Genomic DNA, 24790 nt, shown 5'->3' with positions numbered 1-24790 from the left:
CCAGCAGAATGTTCACACGATGTCATGTGTTTGTGCACGGTAAGTGTGGTTTTACATTGCCCTCATTCTAATGATTTTACTGCCAATATAAAAAAAAAATCTCATTTTGAAACTACAATCCCTTTATTTTCACCTTCAAAATATTTTATTGGCAGGGGTAGCTGTCAGCTATGAGTCGGAAAACTTTGCGATATCCCTTATTACAGCCCAACTTCACGCCGTGCACAACGCAAAATCCACGGCGCGTGAGGAGCTCGCTCAAACCTTGGTAATTTACGTAGTCTAACCCTACTCTCAAAATAAACCTCCTTTTGTAGTGTAATACTGGAAACGTCAAACAGCAAATGTAATTTCAATCAATGTCACAATATGCAACTTTATAAAAAGGGCTCCGTTTTTAGTTCAAAGTGTTATTTATCATCACGTGAGCCTTCTCGTCGTGACGTCAGTGCACCTCGGGTCAGCCCCAATTGACCCTATCCACAGACGGGGCTCTTATGGGGCTGGCCCGAGGTGCACCGACTACACCACGGGAAGGCTCACGTGATGATGTGTCTGGGTTTTTTTTCAGGTTCGAGGACGAACGTGGGGTAATTGTGTGCCCACGTTCGTCCTTGAAAAAAAAAAAAAATACGCCACATCGGGGTCGACCCAGGGAAGCTAAACGAATGCACTCTATATATACCCTTTATAGGGCACGTGATCACATGTAAACATTGGTAGCGCAATCCGACTATTGCAACGTATGCACAATCAGCTTTATTTCTTGTTCAACAAAAACCAAAAACAGCGCTGTTTAAAAAAGAAAGTAAAAAATGGTAGCACATGGGTAGAAGTTGAGCTTGTGCCAAGATTCCCAGTCAATGATGATATCGAAACTGATCGACAGTCGCTTGTTTGTTTGCGGTTGTTTTGCTCTAAGTTTCAGGACACTTTCCTACTAACTTGTCCAACTACATAGGAAACTGTGACACATCATTTTCTTGGAATACTTCTCAAAGGAATCCTACCCAATTGGCTGATTGCCACTCTCATTTAATCCACTTGTCCAACTACATAGGAAACTGTGACATCATTTTCTTGGAATACTTCTCAAAGTAATCCTACCCAATAGACCGATCCATTACGCCCCGCCTCCTTACCAGTTGACCAATCACAGCCGCGATACCCGATCACCGTTAGTGCAAAGATCACCAAACGGTTCAAATGGTGATCAGATTTCGCGGTTGTGATTGGTCAACTGGTAAGGAGGCGGGGCGTAATGGATCGGTCTATTGGGTAGGATTACTTTGAGAAGTATTCCAAGAAAATGATGTGTCACAGTTTCCTATGTAGTTGGACAGAGAACATGGGTAGAAGTTGGACTGCTGTCAAGATTCCCAACCAATGATAGATTTGCCCCACTCATTCAATCCATCCCATAATAAGCCCATAAAACCAAGTCACATGAAGTGGAGCCCATAGCTGCTCTTTTGGCTGACTGTTGGTTGTGGCACATACTTGTCTTGAGAGGTTGTAACCAATTGAAACTATGTATAGCTATGTAGGTTGGAAAGGCCTGTGGGTCTTGTCTGTGATTTTGCTATTAGAATGCTGTGTGACTGTCCAGGGCCAGGAGAGCAGCTATTCATCATGTAAGTGTCATTCGGTTTTGTTATAAAGGAATTAGGATCCTACATAAACAAATCTGTATCCTGCCTCCCCTTTTTCATTCACAGCAGGGCCGATGTAGGAAGCTATTATGGCCAGACCAATATTCCCCCTCCCCCTTGTTTTCCATTGTTGTTTATCTTTCCTTCAGAATGTTGTAGAAAATCAATCATGATCTTTATTATATATTCGCAATTAGTTTCATGGTTTCCCGGTAACATTAATTTCAAATTACAAAGTGAAACTAATATGATTAAATACTTCAAATATTGTGAAACTTGCTCCTATATACACATGTAAATCATTTATTGCGTACATATTTTCTTCACACCTATCACTGTGTGCCCAAACTGCTAAAATTGCCATGGGTTTTCCTTATGAGTAAAGCTGGTATTATGTGGAAATCCCATGGACTGTGCACTTGGTCCACAGTCTCTATGGAATGTTGTGTGACAATTATGGGTAGGAATGAAGTTGGCCTCACGTAAAAAATTTGTCCTGGATTTCCAGACGACTTGGAGAAAGAAAAAAACATAACTTTATTAAGCTGACTTACTTCTTTCTATTTTGTTGGAATCCTCTGCAACCCAATCAGCAGTTAGAACAAAGTATTACTTTAAAATAAGCTGTCCACAAATTAATCATTCCAAATTCCGCTAACTTACTTCTTTCTATTTTGTTGATACTTTTAGCAAGTAGCGGGGTAATTTCAGCCTTGCCCTGCACATCCCCTCAAGGGGAAATCGTTGCGCATGGAGAAAGATACCAAATGTCGGACTGTGTTTTCTGCGAATGTGACAACGCCACGCTCAATTGCCAATTTGAAACTTGTCCCCCGCTAACCTGCAGGAACCGCATCAAGTTTGAGGGAGTGTGCTGCAAAGCTTGCCCCTACAGTAAGTATTGAAAAAAAAAAATTAAGGTAAAATATATTGGACTGGTTATCATCAGGGTAGCAACTCTTAGTTGTTGTAAAAAAGAAGAATTAAGAACACGTTGCCTTGGGTCGGGCGAGTTGGTCCATGAAAAGCAGTTGAAACCGTTTTATATGAAATTGATATGGTCAGAATGATTTTCAAGTAGAATAAAATGATCCACACAAACATGCCTTGGAAGGGCGTGGTTTTCCTTTTACTTTGCGAACTAACACGGTCAGCCATTTTATGGAGTCAATAACTTGACTCCACAAAATGGCGTGCCATGTTAGTTCACAACATATATAAGGACAACCATGCAATTTTGAGGCACATCTGTGGGGATCGTTACATTCTACTTTTAAAACATCTTTCTTACCATATACATTTTATAACAAACGGTTGCAAATGCTTTGCATGGACCAACTCAACCGATCCAAGGCAATGTGTCCCTTTAAAGTCACCTGGGAATATAAATGTTTGTTTGTCAACCATAAGAGTATGTTTATGAACAATAAAACAAATTTTTAAAGTAACTTTTTGTGACGATTTGTATGTTTTTTCTTTGTGATAGCAATCATGGACCCTTTTTGTACAGGCACAGTACAGACACTGGCACATACACAAGAACCTATTAAAAAAATAACATCGCAATGCAAAAAGAATAATACAAAAAAGAATACACAAGATTCCAATTATAAAAACTGATAACTCTTGACATAACTTTTGTTTTCGTAATACTGTCGAAAGATAAAGTTTGCTTCTGGCCAAAAGGGTTTTTTGTCATTAACTACCATACGTTACCATTCTGTAAACACTGGAATTTGCTTTGTGAGAAAATAATAGTAAGGTACTCAATGGATCGCAATTGGCCGTACAAGGCTGGCCCTGGGGAGAAAAACAAACAAAAACAAAACAAATGTTGAGTTTGAAGCCCCCATACGCTCCTGAAGATCCTTCCCTCCCCCTTGGCTCAGAAAGCAGTTAACAGTCTTTACATTACCAACAATAATCCACTAACTTTTGCTCCAGATGTGAGCGTTGAAGATGTGGTTCCAGTTGTACCTCCCGGCACTGAGATCGATCAGGGTAGAGAGAGTGAGATTACCCTGGATCTGATAATGATGTATTCTTACAACTCTGAGGCAACGAGTGTTGCTGGACAAGGACTTTGGACAACGAGACTGTGGATGGCTGAAAATGAAGACGGTACAGGCGAGCTCTCTGGCACTGTCATGGAGGAGGCCCTCACAGAAGGACAGCAGTCACAAGGTCTGAAGAGGAACCCTGTAGGCCTGTTCTCCATAGAGGACATCAGGTATCGCTTTGACTTGACTGGTCATACATGTGAAGAAGCCAATTTCATCTGTGCTAAATTCAACAAAGGATCCAACCCAGAAGTGGAAAAGGACTACTTGCCGTTCATTTTTAGTGTCATACCAACAGGGAAAGTTTTGACTGGCTGTGTCAAAAATACCTTCTGTAAAGGTAGGTTGAATAGTTGTACCTTAAACCGGCCTCAGGTCGACCTTGTGTCAACAAAAACCAGTAGGCGACTGACTTCAGGATCACACTGCGCCTGAGCTAAGACCTGAGTGTAACTGCAATTATTAAACAGTTGTCGCTCGAAAATATTAAGTTGCAAATGTAGAACAATTTCAGCTTGTGGTACGTGATCCCGACTGTCGGGAACCAATAGCAGGCGCACGATGTTGTGACCTGAGCACATTTTCTTGCGCGCGCAAGAAAATCGTAGGTCGACCTGAGGCTACCTTTAAAGGAATAGTAAATCTTTGGTTTTTGGAACCTTATTGATTGTTTTAATCCTATATAATCTGTTCATTAAAATCAATATGTGAACCCTTCATTTCATAAGGTGTTTTTGAGATATAACTCTGAAAATCTGGAGCGAATGTGTCCACGCGGGAGGAATAGTCCATAACAGGAATACACATACTGAAAAACTAATGTCTCGGACTCGAATGTTGGGCAAATTTTTTCAAAAACATTTTTACATATGTATTTAAGGTGAAACGTCGAAAGTTACTGTAGTCTTCTAATCAAAAATGTTGTTATCATAATTAATTTCAAGAGTGATTTCCAAATGTATACCTTCCCTCTAAATCACCTCAGAGACAAACAAATGGTTGGTCATGTTAAATTAAGAATTCATTGATTAGTTTCAATCTTGAAGCCCCCGAATCAATTTTGTTTGTTTGTTTGTTTGTTTGTTTGTTTGTTTTTGTTTATCGCCGCCCAATTAAAAGAAACTCAAACCACTTTTACTTACCAGTTAAATGGTTACCTACTAAATTACCATGTTATGTGTACCATTTTGTGACCAGTTTTCTATGTCTCTCGCATTAGTCCGAGTTCAGTTTTTGCAAAATTCATTTAAAAAAACCGATTGATTCGTAGTGCCTTGTCGCACGAGGCAACTTTTATTGTTATATTTCTGTGCAAATTGTGAAGTTTGATTGGTCGAGAACCAATCATGTGACGCGCAAGAAAAACGCATGTTACATGGCTCGCGACGCGCCGGGTAACATGAAAAGTGATGTACACCGGGTGTACATCACCTTGATCGTTCCCAGCGTTGGTCGATTTCGCGCTGTGTACGAAACAACCGCGGGTTCGAGGAAGTTCATTCTCGTTCATCTTCTTATTAAACAATGAATAGTACGCCTGAATAATGTTTGAAGATGACAACAGAACTTCGAGAAGAGGAATAACAATTATGCAAAGGTATAACAAAACAATTGTTGCACGTTGTGACTGGGGTCCATGGGTTTTGTACACCCTCGACGGGAAAATGGCACCCTCGGCTTCGCCTCGGGTTCCATTTTCCCCCTCGGGTGTACAAAACGCCATGGACCCCGTCACAGCGTGCAACAATTGTATACTGTTAACTTGGAGGAAACCAACTGCAGTGCATGCTACAGGACCACTTTGGTAGCCCTTGGGTAATTTTTCAAACAATGTCTCACGATTCCCAATAAAAATAAGTGAGCATTCAAATGTGAATGTATTCTCTTCTTGGAGATTGCCTGGAACTGGTTGCCTGTAAATTGCCAGGTGTGACATTGGCCTTAGTATTACCTAATAAGCTGTTCACAACACAAGATTATTAATTACGATTGAATAGACTAATTATTCCAAATTCTGCCTACTTACCTCTTTCTATTTTGTTCATACTTTTAGCGGCAAGTAGCAACCCTGTAGTTTCTTATTTGCCCTGCTCATCCCCTGTCGGGAAAAACATTACACACGGTGCAAGATACCACGTGTCTGAATGTTATTACTGCGAATGTGACAACTCCACGCTCAGTTGCCAATTTGAAACTTGTCCCCCGCTAACCTGCAGGAACCGCATCAAGTTTGAGGGAGTTTGCTGCAAAGCTTGCCCCTACAGTAAGTATTGAATATTGGACTGGTTATCATCAGGGTAGCAACTTTTAGTTTCAATCTGATAGGCCTATCTGATTCCCTCAAAGTCAAGATATTAATATTTGACTATAAAAGGACTCCCAATTGTTGATATGAACATGAACATACCGGCCAGGCTTCGGACTGATGATACCCAAGCCTACATCCGAATGGACTGTAAAAGGGGTAACCCTGTTTCAGCCCTAGGAGTAGGTGCCAACGGCCTTTGGACAAAAATAATTGTAGCCCACACCTTGAAGTGGCCTTCAGGCCTTGTGTGTCTGGCGACTTGCATAAAAAAATAAAAAATACAAAATACAAATCCCTCACTAAATTTGTCTTCTCATTTCTTTTTACTGACTCACGACAACCTAATTTGACAATGTCCACAGATTGAATTTACTCTCCGAAAAAGATTTGTTGAATTCAAGTCGTTTTTGAAACAATGACTTTTGCTTGGTCTCTGGCTTGGGCTCCTACTGCCTGGCTGAATTTTTGTTATGGAAGCATCATTTTCTAAATGAGGGAGCCTAAATGTAAGCCCAAGCCTAGGCCCTAAATATAAAGCTCGAGCCCATCTCATGCACAAGCCCAAGCTGTGGTTTCGAAAATGACGTAACGTTCACAGATTGCCCATTTTGTTATGTGAAGGAAACTTTCTAAAATTACTTTTGGTAAATTTGTTCCCGCATTATTTTTAATAAGGATGTAGAGACTTTACTTTCTCTATCCAAACTATTTTAAAAAGACGCAATAGCAACACTCAAGCTGTCTCATCCTACTTAAAGGCAGCGGACACTATTAGTTATTGTCAAAGACCAGCCTTCACAGTTGGTGTATCTCAACATATGCATAAAATAACTAACCTGTGAAAATTTGAGCTCAACCGTTCATCAAACTTGCGAGATAACAATGAAAGAAAAAACACCCTTGTCACACGAAGTTGTGTGCGTTTAGATGGTTGATTTCGAGACCTCAAGTTCTAAATCTGGGGTCTCGAAATCAAATTCATGGAAAATTACTTCATTCTCGAAAACTGTGGCACTTTAGAGGGAGCCGTTTCTCACAATGTTTTGTATTATCAACTCAACCTCTCCCCGTTACTCGTTACCAAGTGAGGTTTTATGACAATAATTATTTTGAGTAATTACCAATAGTGTCCACTGCCTTTAAAGAACCATTTTTTCCCAAAAGTTCTATAACATGTTTTTCTATTTCAGTCACAATTATTCCTTTTACACGATGTAGTCTGCCCTGCCGATAATTGCCACTGTTCCTCTAAATTACTTTCAATTTTGATATAATAATAATAATAATAATAATAATAATAAAAAAATAACATCGCAATGCAAAAAGAATAATACAAAAAAGAGTACACAAGATTCCAATTAAAGTTTAAAGTTTAAAGTTTGCTTCTGGCCAAAAGGGTTTGTTGTCATTAACTACCATACGTTACCATTCTGTAAACACTGGAATTTGCTTTGTGAGAAAATAATAGTAAGGTACTCAATGGATCGCAATTGGCCGTACAAGGCTGGCCCTGGGGAGAAAAACAAACAAAAACAAAACAAATGTTGAGTTTGAATCCCCTATACGCTCCTGAAGATCCTTACCTCCCCCTTGGCTCAGAAAGCAGTTAACAGTCTTTACATTACCAACAATAATCCACTAACTTTTGCTCCAGATGTGACCGTTAAAGATGTGGTTCCAATTGTACCTCCCGATACCCATGTCGAGCAGGGTAAAGTGAGTGAGATTACCCTAGATTTAGATGTGATGTTCACCTGGAACATGGAGGCAACCGGTGTTGCTGGACAAGGACTTTGGACAACGAGACTGTGGATGGCTGAAAATGAAGACGGTACAGGCGAGCTCTCTGGCACTGTCATGGAGGAGGCCCTCACCGAAGGACAGCAGTCACAAGGTCTGAAGAGGAACCCTGTAGGCCTGTTCTCCATAGAGGACATCAGGTATCGCTTTGACTTGACTGGTCATACATGTGAAGAAGCCAATTTCATCTGTGCTAAATTCAACAAAGGACCCAACCCAGAAGTGGAAAGGGACTACTTGCCGTTCATTTTTGGTGCCATACCAACTGGGAAAGTTTTGACTGGCTGTGTCAAAAATACCTTCTGTAAAGGTAGGTTGAATAGTTGTACCTTAAACCGGCCTCAGGTCGACCTTGTGTCAACAAAAATCAGTAGGCGACTGACTTCAGGATCACACTGCGCCCGAGCTAAGACCTGAGTGTAACTGCAATGATTAAACAGTTGTCGCTCGAAAATACTAACAGTTGCAAATGTAGAACAATTTCAGCTTGTGGTACGTGATCCCGACTGTCGGGAACCAATCGCAGGCGCACGATGTTGTGACCTGAGCACATTTTCTTGCGGGCGCAAGAAAATCGTAGGTCGACCTGAGGCCACCTTTAAAGGAAAAGTAAATCTTTGGTTTTTGGAACCTTATTGATTGTTTTAATCCTATACAATCTGTACATTTAAATCAATATGTGAACCCTTCATTTCAAAAGGTCATGTTTTTGAGATATAACTCTGAAAATCTGGAGCGAATGTGTCCACACGGGAGGAATAGTCCATAACATGAAAACACATACTGAGAAACTACTGAGTCTCAGACTCGAATGTTGGGCACATTTTTTTTTTTAACATTTTTACATATGTCTTCAAGGTGAAACGTCGAAAGTTACTGTAGTCTTCTAATCAAAAATGTTGTTATCATAATTAATTTTAAGAGTGATTTCCAAATGTATACCTTCCCTCTAAATCACCTCAGAGACAAAACAAATGGTTGGTAATGTTAAACTAAGAATTCATTGATTAGTTTCAATCTGAAAGTTCATTAATTATTAAGTTCATACTGGTAGCAATCTTTGTGGAGGTGAAAGTTATCATTTGAAGCCCCCGAATCAATGTTGTTTGTTTTTGTTTATCGCCGCCCAATTAAAAGAAACTCAAACCACTTTTACTTATCAGTTAAATGGTTACCTACTAAATTATCATGTTATGTGTACCATTTTGTGACCAGATTTCTATGTCTCTCGCATTAGTCCAAGTTCAGTTTTTGCAAAAATCATTTAAACAAATTTATTGCGTACATATTTTCTTCACACCTATCACTGTGTACCCAAACTGCTAAAATTACCATGGGTTTTCCTTATGAGTAAAGCTGGTATTATGTGGAATTCCATGGACTGTGCACTTGGTCCACAGTCTCTATGGAATGTTGTGTGACAATTATGGGTAGTAATGAAGTTGGCCTCACTTAAAAAATTTGTCCTGGATTTCCAGACGACTTGGAGAAAGAAAAAAACATAACTTTATTAAGCTGACTTACTTCTTTCTATTTTGTTGATACTTTTAGTAAGTAGCGGGGTAATTTCAGACTTGCCCTGCGCATCCCCTGGATGGGATATCGTTCAGCATGGAGAAAGATACCAAATGTCGGAATGTTCTTTTTGCAAATGTGACAACTCCACGCTCAGTTGCCAATTTGAAACTTGTCCCCCGCTAACCTGCAGGAACCGCATCAAGTTTGAGGGAGTGTGCTGCAAAGCTTGCCCCTACAGTAAGTATTGAAAAGAAGAAGAATTAAGAACACGTTGCCTTGGGTCGGGCGAGTTGGTCCATGAAAAGCAGTTGAAACCGTTTTATATGAAATTGATATGGTCAGAATGATCTCAAGTAGAATAAAATGATCCACATAAACATGCCTTGGAAGTGCGTGGTTTTCCTTTTACTTTGCGAACTAACACGGTCAGCCATTTTATGGAGTCAATAACTTGACTCCACAAAATGGCGTGCCATGTTAGTTCACAACATATATAAGGACAACCATGCAATTTTGAGGCACATCTGTGGGGATCGTTACATTCTACTTTTAAAACATCTTTCTTACCATATACATTTTATAACAAACGGTTGCAAATGCTTTGCATGGACCAACTCAACCGATCCAAGGCAATGTGTCCCTTTAAAGTCACCGGGAATATAATTGTTTGTTTGTCAACCATAAGAGTATGTTTATGAACAATAAAACAATTTTTTAAAGTAACTTTTTGTGACGATTTGTATGTTTTTTCTTTGTGATAGCAATCATGGACCCTTTTTGTACAGGCACAGTACAGACACTGGCACATACACAAGAACCTATTAAAAAAATAACATCGCAATGCATAAAGAATAATACAAAAAAGAATACACAAGATTCCAATTAAAGTTTAAAGTTTAAAGTTTGCTTCTGGCCAAAAGGGTTTGTTGTCATTAACTACCATACGTTACCATTCTGTAAACACTGGAATTTGCTTTGTGAGAAAATAATAGTTAGGTACTCAGTGGATCGCAATTGGCCGTACAAGGCTGGCCCTGGGGAGAAAAACAAACAAAAACAAAACAAATGTTGAGTTTGAATCCCCCATACGCTCCTGAAGATCCTTCCCTCCCCCTTGGCTCAGAAAGCAGTTAACAGTCTTTACATTACCAACAATAATCCACTAACTTTTGCTCCAGATGTGATCGTTGAAGATGTGGTTCCAATTGTACCTCCCGATACCCATGTCGAGCAGGGTAAAGTGAGTGAGATTACCCTAGATTTGGATGTGATGTTCGCCTGGAACATAGAGGTAACCGGTGTTGCTGGACAAGGACTTTGGACAACGAGACTGTGGATGGCTGAAAATGAAGACGGTACAGGCGAGCTCTCTGGCACTGTCATGGAGGAGGCCCTCAACGAAGAACAGCAGTCACAAGGTCTGAAGAGGAACCCTGTAGGCCTGTTCTCCATAGAGGACATCAGGTATCGCTTTGACTTGACTGGTCATACATGTGAAGAAGCCAATTTCATCTGTGCGAAATTCAACAAAGGGTCCAACCCAGAAGTGGAAAAGGACTACTTGCCGTTCATTTTTAGTGCCATACCAACAGGGAAAGTTTTGACTGGCTGTGTCAAAAATACCTTCTGTAAAGGTAGGTTGAATAGTTGTACCTTAAACCGGCCTCAGGTCGACCTTGTGTCAACAAAAATCAGTAGGCGACTGACTTCAGGATCACACTGCGCCCGAGCTAAGACCTGAGTGTAACTGCAATGATTAAACAGTTGTCGCTCGAAAATACTAACAGTTGCAAATGTAGAACAATTTCAGCTTGTGGTACGTGATCCCGACTGTCGGGAACCAATCGCAGGCGCACGATGTTGTGACCTGAGCACTTTTTCTTGCGGGCGCAAGAAAATCGTAGGTCGACCTGAGGCCACCTTTAAAGGAAAAGTAAATCTTTGGTTTTTGGAACCTTATTGATTGTTTTAATCCTATACAATCTGTACATTTAAATCAATATGTGAACCCTTCATTTCAAAAGGTCATGTTTTTGAGATATAACTCTGAAAATCTGGAGCGAATGTGTCCACGCGGGAGGAATAGTCCATAACATGAATACACATACTGAGAAACTACTGAGTCTCAGACTCGAATGTTGGGCACATTTTTTTTTTAAACATTTTTACATATGTCTTCAAGGTGAAACGTCGAAAGTTACTGTAGTCTTCTAATCAAAAATGTTGTTATCATAATTAATTTTAAGAGTGATTTCCAAATGTATACCTTCCCTCTAAATCACCTCAGAGACAAAACGAATGGTTGGTAATGTTAAACTAAGAATTCATTGATTAGTTTCAATCTGAAAGTTCATTAATTATTAAGTTCATACTGGTAGCAATCTTTGTGGAGGTGAAAGTTATCATTTGAAGCCCCCCAATCAATGTTGTTTGTTTTTGTTTATCGCCGCCCAATTAAAAGAAACTCAAACCACTTTTACTTACCAGTTAAATGGTTACCTACTAAATTATCATGTTATGTGTACCATTTTGTGACCAGTTTTCTATGTCTCTCGCATTAGTCCAAGTTCAGTCTTTGCAAAAATCATTTAAACAAATTTATTGCGTACATATTTTCTTCACACCTATCACTGTGTGCCCAAACTGCCTACATTACCATGGGTTTTCCTTATGAGTAAAGCTGGTATTATGTGGAATTCCATGGACTGTGCACTTGGTCCACAGTCTCTATGGAATGTTGTGTGACAATTATGGGTAGGAATGAAGTTGGCCTCACTTAAAAAATTTGTCCTGGATTTCCAGACGACTTGAAGAAAGAAAAAAACGTAACTTTATTAAGCTGACTTACTTCTTTCTATTTTGTTGATACTTTTAGTAAGTAGCGGGGTAATTTCAGACTTGCCCTGCGTATCCCCTGGATGGGATATCGTTCAGCATGGAGAAAGATACCAAATGTCGGAATGTTCTTTTTGCAAATGTAACAACTCCACGCTCAGTTGCCAATTTGAAACTTGTCCCCCGCTAACCTGCAGGAACCGCATCAAGTTTGAGGGAGTGTGCTGCAGAGCTTGCCCCTACAGTAAGTATTGAAAAGAAGAAGAATTAAGAACACGTTGCCTTGGGTCGGGCGAGTTGGTCCATGAAAAGCAGTTGAAACCGTTTTATATGAAATTGATATGGTCAGAATGATTTCAAGTAGAATAAAATGATCCACACAAACATGCCTTGGAAGTGCGTGGTTTTCCTTTTACTTTGCGAACTAACACGGTCAGCCATTTTATGGAGTCAATAACTTGACTCCACAAAATGGCGTGCCATGTTAGTTCACAACATATATAAGGACAACCATGCAATTTTGAGGCACATCTGTGGGGATCGTTACATTCTACTTTTAAAACATCTTTCTTACCATATACATTTTATAACAAACGGTTGCAAATGCTTTGCATGGACCAACTCAACCGATCCAAGGCAATGTGTCCCTTTAAAGTCACCGGGAATATAATTGTTTGTTTGTCAACCATAAGAGTATGTTTATGAACAATAAAACAATTTTTTAAAGTAACTTTTTGTGACGATTTGTATGTTTTTTCTTTGTGATAGCAATCATGGACCCTTTTTGTACAGGCACAGTACAGACACTGGCACATACACAAGAACCTATTAAAAAAATAACATCGCAATGCAAAAAGAATAATACAAAAAAGAATACACAAGATTCCAATTAAAGTTTAAAGTTTAAAGTTTGCTTCTGGCCAAAAGGGTTTGTTGTCATTAACTACCATACGTTACCATTCTGTAAACACTGGAATTTGCTTTGTGAGAAAATAATAGTAAGGTACTCAATGGATCGCAATTGGCCGTACAAGGCTGGCCCTGGGGAGAAAAACAAACAAAAACAAAACAAATGTTGAGTTTGAATCCCCCATACGCTCCTGAAGATCCTTCCCTCCCCCTTGGCTCAGAAAGCAGTTAACAGTCTTTACATTACCAACAATAATCCACTAACTTTTGCTCCAGATGTGATCGTTGAAGATGTGGTTCCAATTGTACCTCCCGATACCCATGTCGAGCAGGGTAAAGTGAGTGAGATTACCCTAGATTTGGATGTGATGTTCGCCTGGAACATAGAGGTAACCGGTGTTGCTGGACAAGGACTTTGGACAACGAGACTGTGGATGGCTGAAAATGAAGACGGTACAGGCGAGCTCTCTGGCACTGTCATGGAGGAGGCCCTCAACGAAGAACAGCAGTCACAAGGTCTGAAGAGGAACCCTGTAGGCCTGTTCTCCATAGAGGACATCAGGTATCGCTTTGACTTGACTGGTCATACATGTGAAGAAGCCAATTTCATCTGTGCGAAATTCAACAAAGGGTCCAACCCAGAAGTGGAAAAGGACTACTTGCCGTTCATTTTTAGTGCCATACCAACAGGGAAAGTTTTGACTGGCTGTGTCAAAAATACCTTCTGTAAAGGTAGGTTGAATAGTTGTACCTTAAACCGGCCTCAGGTCGACCTTGTGTCAACAAAAATCAGTAGGCGACTGACTTCAGGATCACACTGCGCCCGAGCTAAGACCTGAGTGTAACTGCAATGATTAAACAGTTGTCGCTCGAAAATACTAACAGTTGCAAATGTAGAACAATTTCAGCTTGTGGTACGTGATCCCGACTGTCGGGAACCAATCGCAGGCGCACGATGTTGTGACCTGAGCACTTTTTCTTGCGGGCGCAAGAAAATCGTAGGTCGACCTGAGGCCACCTTTAAAGGAAAAGTAAATCTTTGGTTTTTGGAACCTTATTGATTGTTTTAATCCTATACAATCTGTACATTTAAATCAATATGTGAACCCTTCATTTCAAAAGGTCATGTTTTTGAGATATAACTCTGAAAATCTGGAGCGAATGTGTCCACGCGGGAGGAATAGTCCATAACATGAATACACATACTGAGAAACTACTGAGTCTCAGACTCGAATGTTGGGCACATTTTTTTTAAAACATTTTTACATATGTCTTCAAGGTGAAACGTCGAAAGTTACTGTAGTCTTCTAATCAAAAATGTTGTTATCATAATTAATTTTAAGAGTGATTTCCAAATGTATACCTTCCCTCTAAATCACCTCAGAGACAAAACAAATGGTTGGTAATGTTAAACTAAGAATTCATTGATTAGTTTCAATCTGAAAGTTCATTAATTATTAAGTTCATACTGGTAGCAATCTTTGTGGAGGTGAAAGTTATCATTTGAAGCCCCCGAATCAATGTTGTTTGTTTTTGTTTATCGCCGCCCAATTAAAAGAAACTCAAACCACTTTTACTTACCAGTTAAATGGTTACCTACTAAATTATCATGTTATGTGTACCATTTTGTGACCAGATTTCTATGTCTCTCGCATTAGTCCAAGTTCAGTTTTTGCAAAAATCATTTAAACAAATTTATTGCGTACATATTTTCTTCACACCTATCACTGTGTACCCAAACTGCTAAAATTACCATGGGTTTTCCTTATGAGTAAAGCTGGTATTATGTGGAATTCCATGGACTGTGCACTTGGTCCACAGTCTCTATGGAATGTTGTGTGACAATTATGGGTAGTAATGAAGTTGGCCTCACTTAAAAAATTTGTCCTGGATTTCCAGACGACTTGGAGAAAGAAAAAAAACATAACTTTATTAAGCTGACTTACTTCTTTCTATTTTGTTGATACTTTTAGTAAGTAGCGGGGTAATTTCAGACTTGCCCTGCGCATCCCCTGGATGGGATATCGTTCAGCATGGAGAAAGATACCAAATGTCGGAATGTTCTTTTTGCAAATGTGACAACTCCACGCTCAGTTGCCAATTTGAAACTTGTCCCCCGCTAACCTGCAGGAACCGCATCAAGTTTGAGGGAGTGTGCTGCAAAGCTTGCCCCTACAGTAAGTATTGAAAAGAAGAAGAATTAAGAACACGTTGCCTTGGGTCGGGCGAGTTGGTCCATGAAAAGCAGTTGAAACCGTTTTATATGAAATTGATATGGTCAGAATGATTTCAAGTAGAATAAAATGATCCACACAAACATGCCTTGGAAGTGCGTGGTTTTCCTTTTACTTTGCGAACTAACACGGTCAGCCATTTTATGGAGTCAATAACTTGACTCCACAAAATGGCGTGCCATGTTAGTTCACAACATATATAAGGACAACCATGCAATTTTGAGGCACATCTGTGGGGATCGTTACATTCTACTTTTAAAACATCTTTCTTACCATATACATTTTATAACAAACGGTTGCAAATGCTTTGCATGGACCAACTCAACCGATCCAAGGCAATGTGTCCCTTTAAAGTCACCGGGAATATAATTGTTTGTTTGTCAACCATAAGAGTATGTTTATGAACAATAAAACAATTTTTTAAAGTAACTTTTTGTGACGATTTGTATGTTTTTTCTTTGTGATAGCAATCATGGACCCTTTTTGTACAGGCACAGTACAGACACTGGCACATACACAAGAACCTATTAAAAAAATAACATCGCAATGCATAAAGAATAATACAAAAAAGAATACACAAGATTCCAATTAAAGTTTAAAGTTTAAAGTTTGCTTCTGGCCAAAAGGGTTTGTTGTCATTAACTACCATACGTTACCATTCTGTAAACACTGGAATTTGCTTTGTGAGAAAATAATAGTTAGGTACTCAGTGGATCGCAATTGGCCGTACAAGGCTGGCCCTGGGGAGAAAAACAAACAAAAACAAAACAAATGTTGAGTTTGAATCCCCCATACGCTCCTGAAGATCCTTCCCTCCCCCTTGGCTCAGAAAGCAGTTAACAGTCTTTACATTACCAACAATAATCCACTAACTTTTGCTCCAGATGTGATCGTTGAAGATGTGGTTCCAATTGTACCTCCCGATACCCATGTCGAGCAGGGTAAAGTGAGTGAGATTACCCTAGATTTGGATGTGATGTTCGCCTGGAACATAGAGGTAACCGGTGTTGCTGGACAAGGACTTTGGACAACGAGACTGTGGATGGCTGAAAATGAAGACGGTACAGGCGAGCTCTCTGGCACTGTCATGGAGGAGGCCCTCAACGAAGAACAGCAGTCACAAGGTCTGAAGAGGAACCCTGTAGGCCTGTTCTCCATAGAGGACATCAGGTATCGCTTTGACTTGACTGGTCATACATGTGAAGAAGCCAATTTCATCTGTGCGAAATTCAACAAAGGGTCCAACCCAGAAGTGGAAAAGGACTACTTGCCGTTCATTTTTAGTGCCATACCAACAGGGAAAGTTTTGACTGGCTGTGTCAAAAATACCTTCTGTAAAGGTAGGTTGAATAGTTGTACCTTAAACCGGCCTCAGGTCGACCTTGTGTCAACAAAAATCAGTAGGCGACTGACTTCAGGATCACACTGCGCCCGAGCTAAGACCTGAGTGTAACTGCAATGATTAAACAGTTGTCGCTCGAAAATACTAACAGTTGCAAATGTAGAACAATTTCAGCTTGTGGTACGTGATCCCGACTGTCGGGAACCAATCGCAGGCGCACGATGTTGTGACCTGAGCACTTTTTCTTGCGGGCGCAAGAAAATCGTAGGTCGACCTGAGGCCACCTTTAAAGGAAAAGTAAATCTTTGGTTTTTGGAACCTTATTGATTGTTTTAATCCTATACAATCTGTACATTTAAATCAATATGTGAACCCTTCATTTCAAAAGGTCATGTTTTTGAGATATAACTCTGAAAATCTGGAGCGAATGTGTCCACGCGGGAGGAATAGTCCATAACATGAATACACATACTGAGAAACTACTGAGTCTCAGACTCGAATGTTGGGCACATTTTTTTTTTAAACATTTTTACATATGTCTTCAAGGTGAAACGTCGAAAGTTACTGTAGTCTTCTAATCAAAAATGTTGTTATCATAATTAATTTTAAGAGTGATTTCCAAATGTATACCTTCCCTCTAAATCACCTCAGAGACAAAACGAATGGTTGGTAATGTTAAACTAAGAATTCATTGATTAGTTTCAATCTGAAAGTTCATTAATTATTAAGTTCATACTGGTAGCAATCTTTGTGGAGGTGAAAGTTATCATTTGAAGCCCCCCAATCAATGTTGTTTGTTTTTGTTTATCGCCGCCCAATTAAAAGAAACTCAAACCACTTTTACTTACCAGTTAAATGGTTACCTACTAAATTATCATGTTATGTGTACCATTTTGTGACCAGTTTTCTATGTCTCTCGCATTAGTCCAAGTTCAGTCTTTGCAAAAATCATTTAAACAAATTTATTGCGTACATATTTTCTTCACACCTATCACTGTGTGCCCAAACTGCCTACATTACCATGGGTTTTCCTTATGAGTAAAGCTGGTATTATGTGGAATTCCATGGACTGTGCACTTGGTCCACAGTCTCTATGGAATGTTGTGTGACAATTATGGGTAGGAATGAAGTTGGCCTCACTTAAAAAATTTGTCCTGGATTTCCAGACGACTTGAAGAAAGAAAAAAACGTAACTTTATTAAGCTGACTTACTTCTTTCTATTTTGTTGATACTTTTAGTAAGTAGCGGGGTAATTTCAGACTTGCCCTGCGTATCCCCTGGATGGGATATCGTTCAGCATGGAGAAAGATACCAAATGTCGGAATGTTCTTTTTGCAAATGTAACAACTCCACGCTCAGTTGCCAATTTGAAACTTGTCCCCCGCTAACCTGCAGGAACCGCATCAAGTTTGAGGGAGTGTGCTGCAGAGCTTGCCCCTACAGTAAGTATTGAAAAGAAGAAGAATTAAGAACACGTTGCCTTGGGTCGGGCGAGTTGGTCCATGAAAGCAGTTGAAACCGTTTTATATGAAATTGATATGGTCAGAATGATTTCAAGTAGAATAAAATGATCCACACAAACATGCCTTGGAAGTGCGTGGTTTTCCTTTTACTTTGCGAACTAACACGGTCAGCCATTTTATGGAGTCAATAACTTGACTCCACAAAATGGCGTGCCATGTTAGTTCACAACATATATAAGGACAACCATGCAATTTTGAGGCACATCTGTGGGGATCGTTACATTCTACTTTTAAAACATCTTTCTTACCATATACATTTTATAACAAACGGTTGCAAATGCTTTGCATGGACCAACTCAACCGATCCAAGGCAATGTGTCCCTTTAAAGTCACCGGGAATATAATTGTTTGTTTGTCAACCATAAGAGTATGTTTATGAACAATAAAACAATTTTTTAAAGTAACTTTTTGTGACGATTTGTATGTTTTTTCTTTGTGATAGCAATCATGGACCCTTTTTGTACAGGCACAGTACAGACACTGGCACATACACAAGAACCTATTAAAAAAATAACATCGCAATGCAAAAAGAATAATACAAAAAAGAATACACAAGATTCCAATTAAAGTTTAAAGTTTAAAGTTTGCTTCTGGCCAAAAGGGTTTGTTGTCATTAACTACCATACGTTACCATTCTGTAAACACTGGAATTTGCTTTGTGAGAAAATAATAGTAAGGTACTCAATGGATCGCAATTGGCCGTACAAGGCTGGCCCTGGGGAGAAAAACAAACAAAAACAAAACAAATGTTGAGTTTGAATCCCCCATACGCTCCTGAAGATCCTTCCCTCCCCCTTGGCTCAGAAAGCAGTTAACAGTCTTTACATTACCAACAATAATCCACTCAATTTTGTTTCAGATGTGACCGCTGAAGATGTAGTTCCAGTTGTACCTCCCGGCACTGAGATCGATCAGGGTAGAGAGAGTGAGATTACCCTGGATCTGATAATGATGTATTCTTACAACTCTGAGGCAACGAGTGTTGCTGGACAAGGACTTTGGACAACGAGACTGTGGATGGCTGAAAATGAAGACGGTACAGGCGAGCTCTCTGGCACTGTCATGGAGGAGGCCCTCACCGAAGAACAGCAGTCACAAGGTCTGGAGAGGAACGCTGGAGGAGTGTTCTCCATAGAGGATATCAGGTATCGCTTTGACTTGACTAGTCATACATGTGAAGAAGCCAATTTCATCTGTGCTAAATTCAACAAAGGACCCAACCCAGAAGTGGAAAAGGACTACTTGACGTTCCACTTTACTGCCAAACCAACGAAGGACGTTTTGACTGGCTGTGTCGAAAATACCTTCTGCAAAAGTAAGTTTTTGGTTGTACCGTTACAAAGGAAAAGTAGGCCTATACCTAGCCCTGGTGGCCTTTCGTAGTACAGAGGAAGAGTCCTATATAGGGCTAGCCTATACCAATTGGTTTTTGGAACCGTTTGATAAAACCAACATGGTCGCGTTTTGGAGGGAGACATCGCCGAAAATCTTGAGCGACTGTATCTTTGCAGGAGTGCACAATCTGAGAAATAATTGTCTCAGAATCAACTTTTGCAGCCAAAAAGAAATAAACTTTTTACATAACTATATTTTTTTTTTTTTTTGCAATGATAAAATAAGGTTAATCAATCTATATTTCTAGGTGTGACAGTGACTGACTTGGATTGGGAGCGCGGAGTTGGAAAGATGAAGTATGGTGTCCCTACAATTCTGACAGTCTATGCTACTGTTGGCACCGCCGCAGACAGCAGTGAGCTGGAAGGTTCAGGCCTATGGAAAATGAACATTTTCGGCAGCGAGAACATGGATGGCTCTGGCAAGCGTAAACCTCTAAAATCACAGATCCTGAGTGCTGATGACCAGTCCAAGCCATTGATATCTCCCGGCAGTCGTATGCACTTCATAGGTATCTCAACGTCATTCCCCATTGTGGATGTAGGCTGCGGAGAGCTAAGCTATCTGTGCCTGGAATTTGAAAGTGGTCCAAACCCATCATACACATTTGGCACTTCCACTGGTGAAGATTCGTTGATCAGTTGTAAAGCAGAAGAATGCAAAGGTATGAGACAATTTAGTCTTGGTGGAGTTGGTATGTAGCCCCTGCCCAAAATTGATATAGCGCCACCAAAGTGCCATGTTTCAGGAGGTAGCCATGTTTTTGCTACATGGCAGCTAAATTTGTCTGTAAATGTTTGTTTGTATACATTGTGTTCTGATTTAATGAACCACCCCATCAGAAATGTCTGCAATCTTTCAAAGAGCGTGCGTTATTTCAAATAACTATAAATAAGAGCTACTTGCAGCAGGCTTAGCATCTTTTTACCCCCTTTTTTTAATTATGGGAAATCAAGCTCTCAAGCAAGCTTGCAGGCAGGCTAGCAATTAAGCTTCCAGGTAGGCCAGCAAGCTTCCAGGCATGCTAGCAAACTTAGGGACAAAAAAAAAGGAGAAGCTGGATGAGTGCCTACATATACTTGAAAATAAAAACCATAAATTCACCCAACCCAAACTAACCACACACAAGCCACAATATATATGGGCTTCATAAATTGGGCTTGAGATATTGATAACAATAACAAAAATACTAATATTGAAGTCTTATATAGCGCAAATCTACCAATAAGGTACTCAAGGCGCTGAGTTACATCTTTTTAAAAAGATAGGTTATTGAAGTGATGAGTTCTGAGACCCATAATATGTAGCACCTTAGGGTTTTATAAGTGGCTATATTACTGATGCTTATATAAAGAACTACTTGAATATCATTGTGTTGCAGAAATTATTTAGAATTGTTCTTCTAAATTCATTTTCTGTTGCCATTTTAGACAAACATTTTGAACGTTGTAAATTTTATGGAAAAGCTTTTTGTTGAATATTATGTGCACTTAAAATACTATGGTTTGTTTTCAGTCATTACTTAAGGGAGATAATCTGTGGTGTGTGGGTCGGCCCTACGGGAGGGACTTGGTGGTTTGAACTTCACTTTGTTGCGGACTCTTCATCAGGGATCAGCCGGAGAAGGATTGGAACGTCCGTTCTCAAACTGTACCGGTGATCGTTGTTAAAGCATGAGTGATATAATCGTATTCTTAATGAGAAAATGTTTTGCTTGTTTAACCGTTAAAACAGGAGTAGGCCTACTTCAATAAACTTATTTAAAAAACGCGTTTGGGGAAATCACTTCAGCAGAACTTATTTAATCTAAGGATCAAAAAGGGCTATCGACGTGAGGAAATGCAAAAATTACCCTTTTCTTCCAAAAATACTTAGAATTTGCACACCCTCAACAAAGTAAATATTTTATTTGTTTGACATGATTTTTTTCTCATGGGAATGGTCTCTAAATGTTTTCCAAACACATCTTTGTACTCATCATGTTGAGAAACATTGCAGTGACCATTCCCATGAAGAAAAAAAATTATGTGAACAAAAATGTCTACCTTGTATAGGGTGTGCATACATATTTTAGGGGGAAAACGGTAATTTTTAATTTATGCAAATTATACAGGTTTCCCCTGCTTACTTTTTGCTACTTTTTGGATATGTTGTTTTAGAGGGTTTCAGGAGACACTTGCAAAGAAAATCATTTGTGTTGCAAGTGTGTCTAGGTCAAACCATAGATTGACTATAGACTACTGCTTAGGGCCTATGATGTTACTGCCTGTAGAATTGATCACTTTTCATGACGTGGTTGGGGTAGAATTGAGTGGTAAACACCGCCCAGATATTGACTCTGCTTAGAAAATGTCATTGTTAAGCAGAACAAGTCACTGAAGAACCACTCGCACCAACTATTAACTTTATGATTTTTTATACCAGGTAAACATTTTTCTATGCGTAAACTAGTCAGCATTTTTTGTGTGCTTACAGGCTTTCTAAAATAGGGCCCGTCTTTTTGAAACAAGTTTTAACTAGTTACCAAAACGGGTTTAAACGGGTTTAAGTGTCATCTCTTACCTTGGTGGGTTTTTTTTTATTTGCCCTCAGTGCTGCTTGTTCTTTGCTTCTGAATCTGTGTTTGTAGTTTTGCAATTAATAAAGCTTCCCGGAATGTCAGAATTATTGTGTGTGACTTTTTGTTCTCCGTTTGTACAATTAAATCTTGAACAATGGTTAAATTTAGTTGGAATAGGCCTACTTGCTCGAAGCTTTAAGTTTAAAACAAATTATCGTTGCAAAAAATTTAAATGAAGGCCCACTGTTCACCCCACTGTTGCTAGGCAAAACTTCACAACTCTTAACAATTACTCTGAAGATTAATTTCTATGATCATATTAATTTGTATATGTGAGGTACTTTGCTTGAAAATTAAGATTGTTACTCGTAAGACCAATCGTACCACTAAGTGATTTCAACCCGAAGTCACTAGGCCCCATCTGCTGGGCCTATTTCTACATGGTTAAATACACACAGAGAGGGAAATGAAACTTGCAAAAACAATTAGTAAGTGGCGCTGGCTACTCTTACAGAGTCTTTCTCAAAGGCTAAAAATGAAAATGAAGTTTATAAAACGTAACTGCGCTTTTGCCATAGTTGCACTGTAGGCCCCTTTTGTTCATGTCTTCAGCCACCCTTCTGCATGCTGCCTGAGATCGAGTTATGGAAGTTAGTAGATTATAGGGAAGCAATAACACAAACATTCTTGCTATGGCTCAACTAACTCAATTCTAGTCAGGTTAGAATGCAACTGCAACCACCAGTGTGTCAAAATATCAAATTTGAAATTCCCGCCCTTTTCAGTAGTCATGTGGTCTCTTGATGTGTCATCATGTAGGTACGCATGCAGTTGTGGTAGACTCTTCTTATTTAATAGTATGGAAGAAGATGATGTCTTTTCCATGCAGTGAACGTAGGGTTAAAAAGTCTCCTTAGTTTTTGTATATGTAGTGCGCACATGTGTCGCACCAGAGATTCTGTCACCAATGTTAAAATAGGGAGATTGCGATTCGGGACAGGACGGTAGAGGACAGGACGGTAACCGAACTCGGCGGTCCTGGCTGCAGTTTTGTACCCGCACTGGCTGTCGCATACACGCAAAGGTATGGGCGCCCCCGGACCCCTTTGACCTGGACAAGTGCATGATATTCCGACGAAACTCAACAACCAATCAGACAACGTTTCCATATTATTTGTAGGCAGTTTCGATTCCTAGCATAGCTGTGGACCGGACCCGCGGACCACACGGTGACACGGCGATCGAGTGGTGGCGTGATCACGTGAAAGTGATTTCCCTATCTGTCAAGACTTACTGGCTCACTGTCATGTTGAGCCACATTGAGCCACTACCGGTGACGGTGTAACTAGAGTAAATATTTTAGGGGGACACAAGGGGATGGGGGCACAAGTTTTTCTAGGGGGCCCTTCAGAACAAGGGGGATCTAGCCTTGCTCAAGGCAGTCGCACTTATTTACTCCGAAAGGACGCCGCACACGTACCACTGACCCGCACGCGGATCGGAGGCCGCACTTTGTTCCCCTTTCCGTCGAAATTGGCTCTTTTCCGTCAAAATAACGTCATTGTGAAATTGGCGTGCTCCTTTTTACCAAATCAATGCAATGTCATTTGGGGAAACCGGGGGGCGGGGTGGGGGCGACATCAAACACAAACGCCCCCCCCCCCCCCCCCTCTAGTTGGTAAGACACTGCTCTATAATTGCAAGGGTCGTGGGTTCGAATCCCACCCGAGTAATGTGCCTGAGATATCTTTTCACAGGATTCGGAAAAGCACTGAGAACGCACATCGGTGTAAGGATAAAAACAAATAATCTTTACCTCCCCCCCCCCTGCAAAGTTAACATCTAATAATAATAATATTATTGTGCAATAATGGTTTGGGAACGGTATTTTCGATATTTTCTTGCGAATTGTCAGAAGGAAAAGGAGTGTGTTCTCATATCGACCTCCTTACAACAATCAAGCAACTTCCAAACAAACGCCCCTTTCTTCTTGTCCATGGCTTTTTGGTAATGGCCTAACGGAAGTACTGGACACATGATGTTTTTTTTTTTTGGGGGGGGGGCCTGCTGACCGTTCATGCGGCCTCAAACTCAAGAACCATTTGGATTTGTGTCTTACTCCACGCAAATTATAAACTACTGCCCATTATTTGAGGTTAAGGCCTGCAGGTCAAATGCTTTTAAAATTATAATAATTGTGAGGTATTTGAAATTCCACTTGATCTAATTGCAAATGACAGGTTTTTCAGCAAATCCAGTGACCCGAATGGCGCAGCGTGGTCTGTGGAGATTCAGGTTGTTATGACCGTGAAATTAGGACTTACACGTCTTGACCTTTTGAGAAGTTGGCCTTGTGACCTTTTGATGTAAATACATCGACAGGTGACACACTATTGACCTCAACTTCAGATCATTGTTCCTTGAACTCCCCCCCCCCCCACCTCCCCCCCCCCCCTTTTTTGATTTGAAATGTAACCGAGCCATTATACACTTTCGGTAAACAGTATTGTCTAAGTCCCACACCTCGTGTATCATAACTTACATATAAAATAACAAACCTGTGAAAATTTAGGTTCAATCGGTCATCGGAGTCGGGAGAAAATAACGGGAAAACCCATTCTTGTTTCCGCGCGTTTCGCCGTGTCATGTTTAA

General features: G+C 40.0%; 1 protein-coding gene across 2 annotated transcripts; it reads left to right on the top strand.

Annotated features, from left to right (window-relative positions):
- The first annotated feature begins 1365 nt into the window (after window positions 1–1365).
- On the top strand, window positions 1366–22227 carry LOC139937117 (uncharacterized). 2 transcript variants are annotated; one of them, XM_071932122.1, is made up of 15 exons: window positions 1369–1634; window positions 2343–2546; window positions 3597–4052; window positions 5766–5975; window positions 7675–8130; window positions 9372–9575; window positions 10517–10972; window positions 12214–12417; window positions 13359–13814; window positions 15056–15259; window positions 16201–16656; window positions 17898–18101; window positions 19042–19497; window positions 19825–20241; window positions 21093–22227. In XM_071932122.1, the coding sequence occupies exons 1-15, from the start codon at window positions 1532–1534 to the stop codon at window positions 21101–21103; spliced, it is 4497 nt and encodes a 1498-aa protein (XP_071788223.1). In that variant the 5' UTR covers window positions 1369–1531; the 3' UTR covers window positions 21104–22227. The 2 variants fall into 2 exon arrangements, with proteins under 2 accessions (XP_071788224.1, XP_071788223.1); XM_071932123.1 differs by lacking the exons at window positions 16201–16656; window positions 17898–18101 and having other exon boundaries at window positions 1366–1634.
- Window positions 22228–24790: the final 2563 nt, after the last annotated feature.

This window comes from Asterias amurensis, chromosome 5 (assembly GCF_032118995.1).
Source record: "Asterias amurensis chromosome 5, ASM3211899v1".
Classification (NCBI taxonomy): Eukaryota; Metazoa; Echinodermata; class Asteroidea; order Forcipulatida; family Asteriidae; genus Asterias; species Asterias amurensis.
This window is presented reverse-complemented; position numbering and strand designations above follow the sequence as displayed.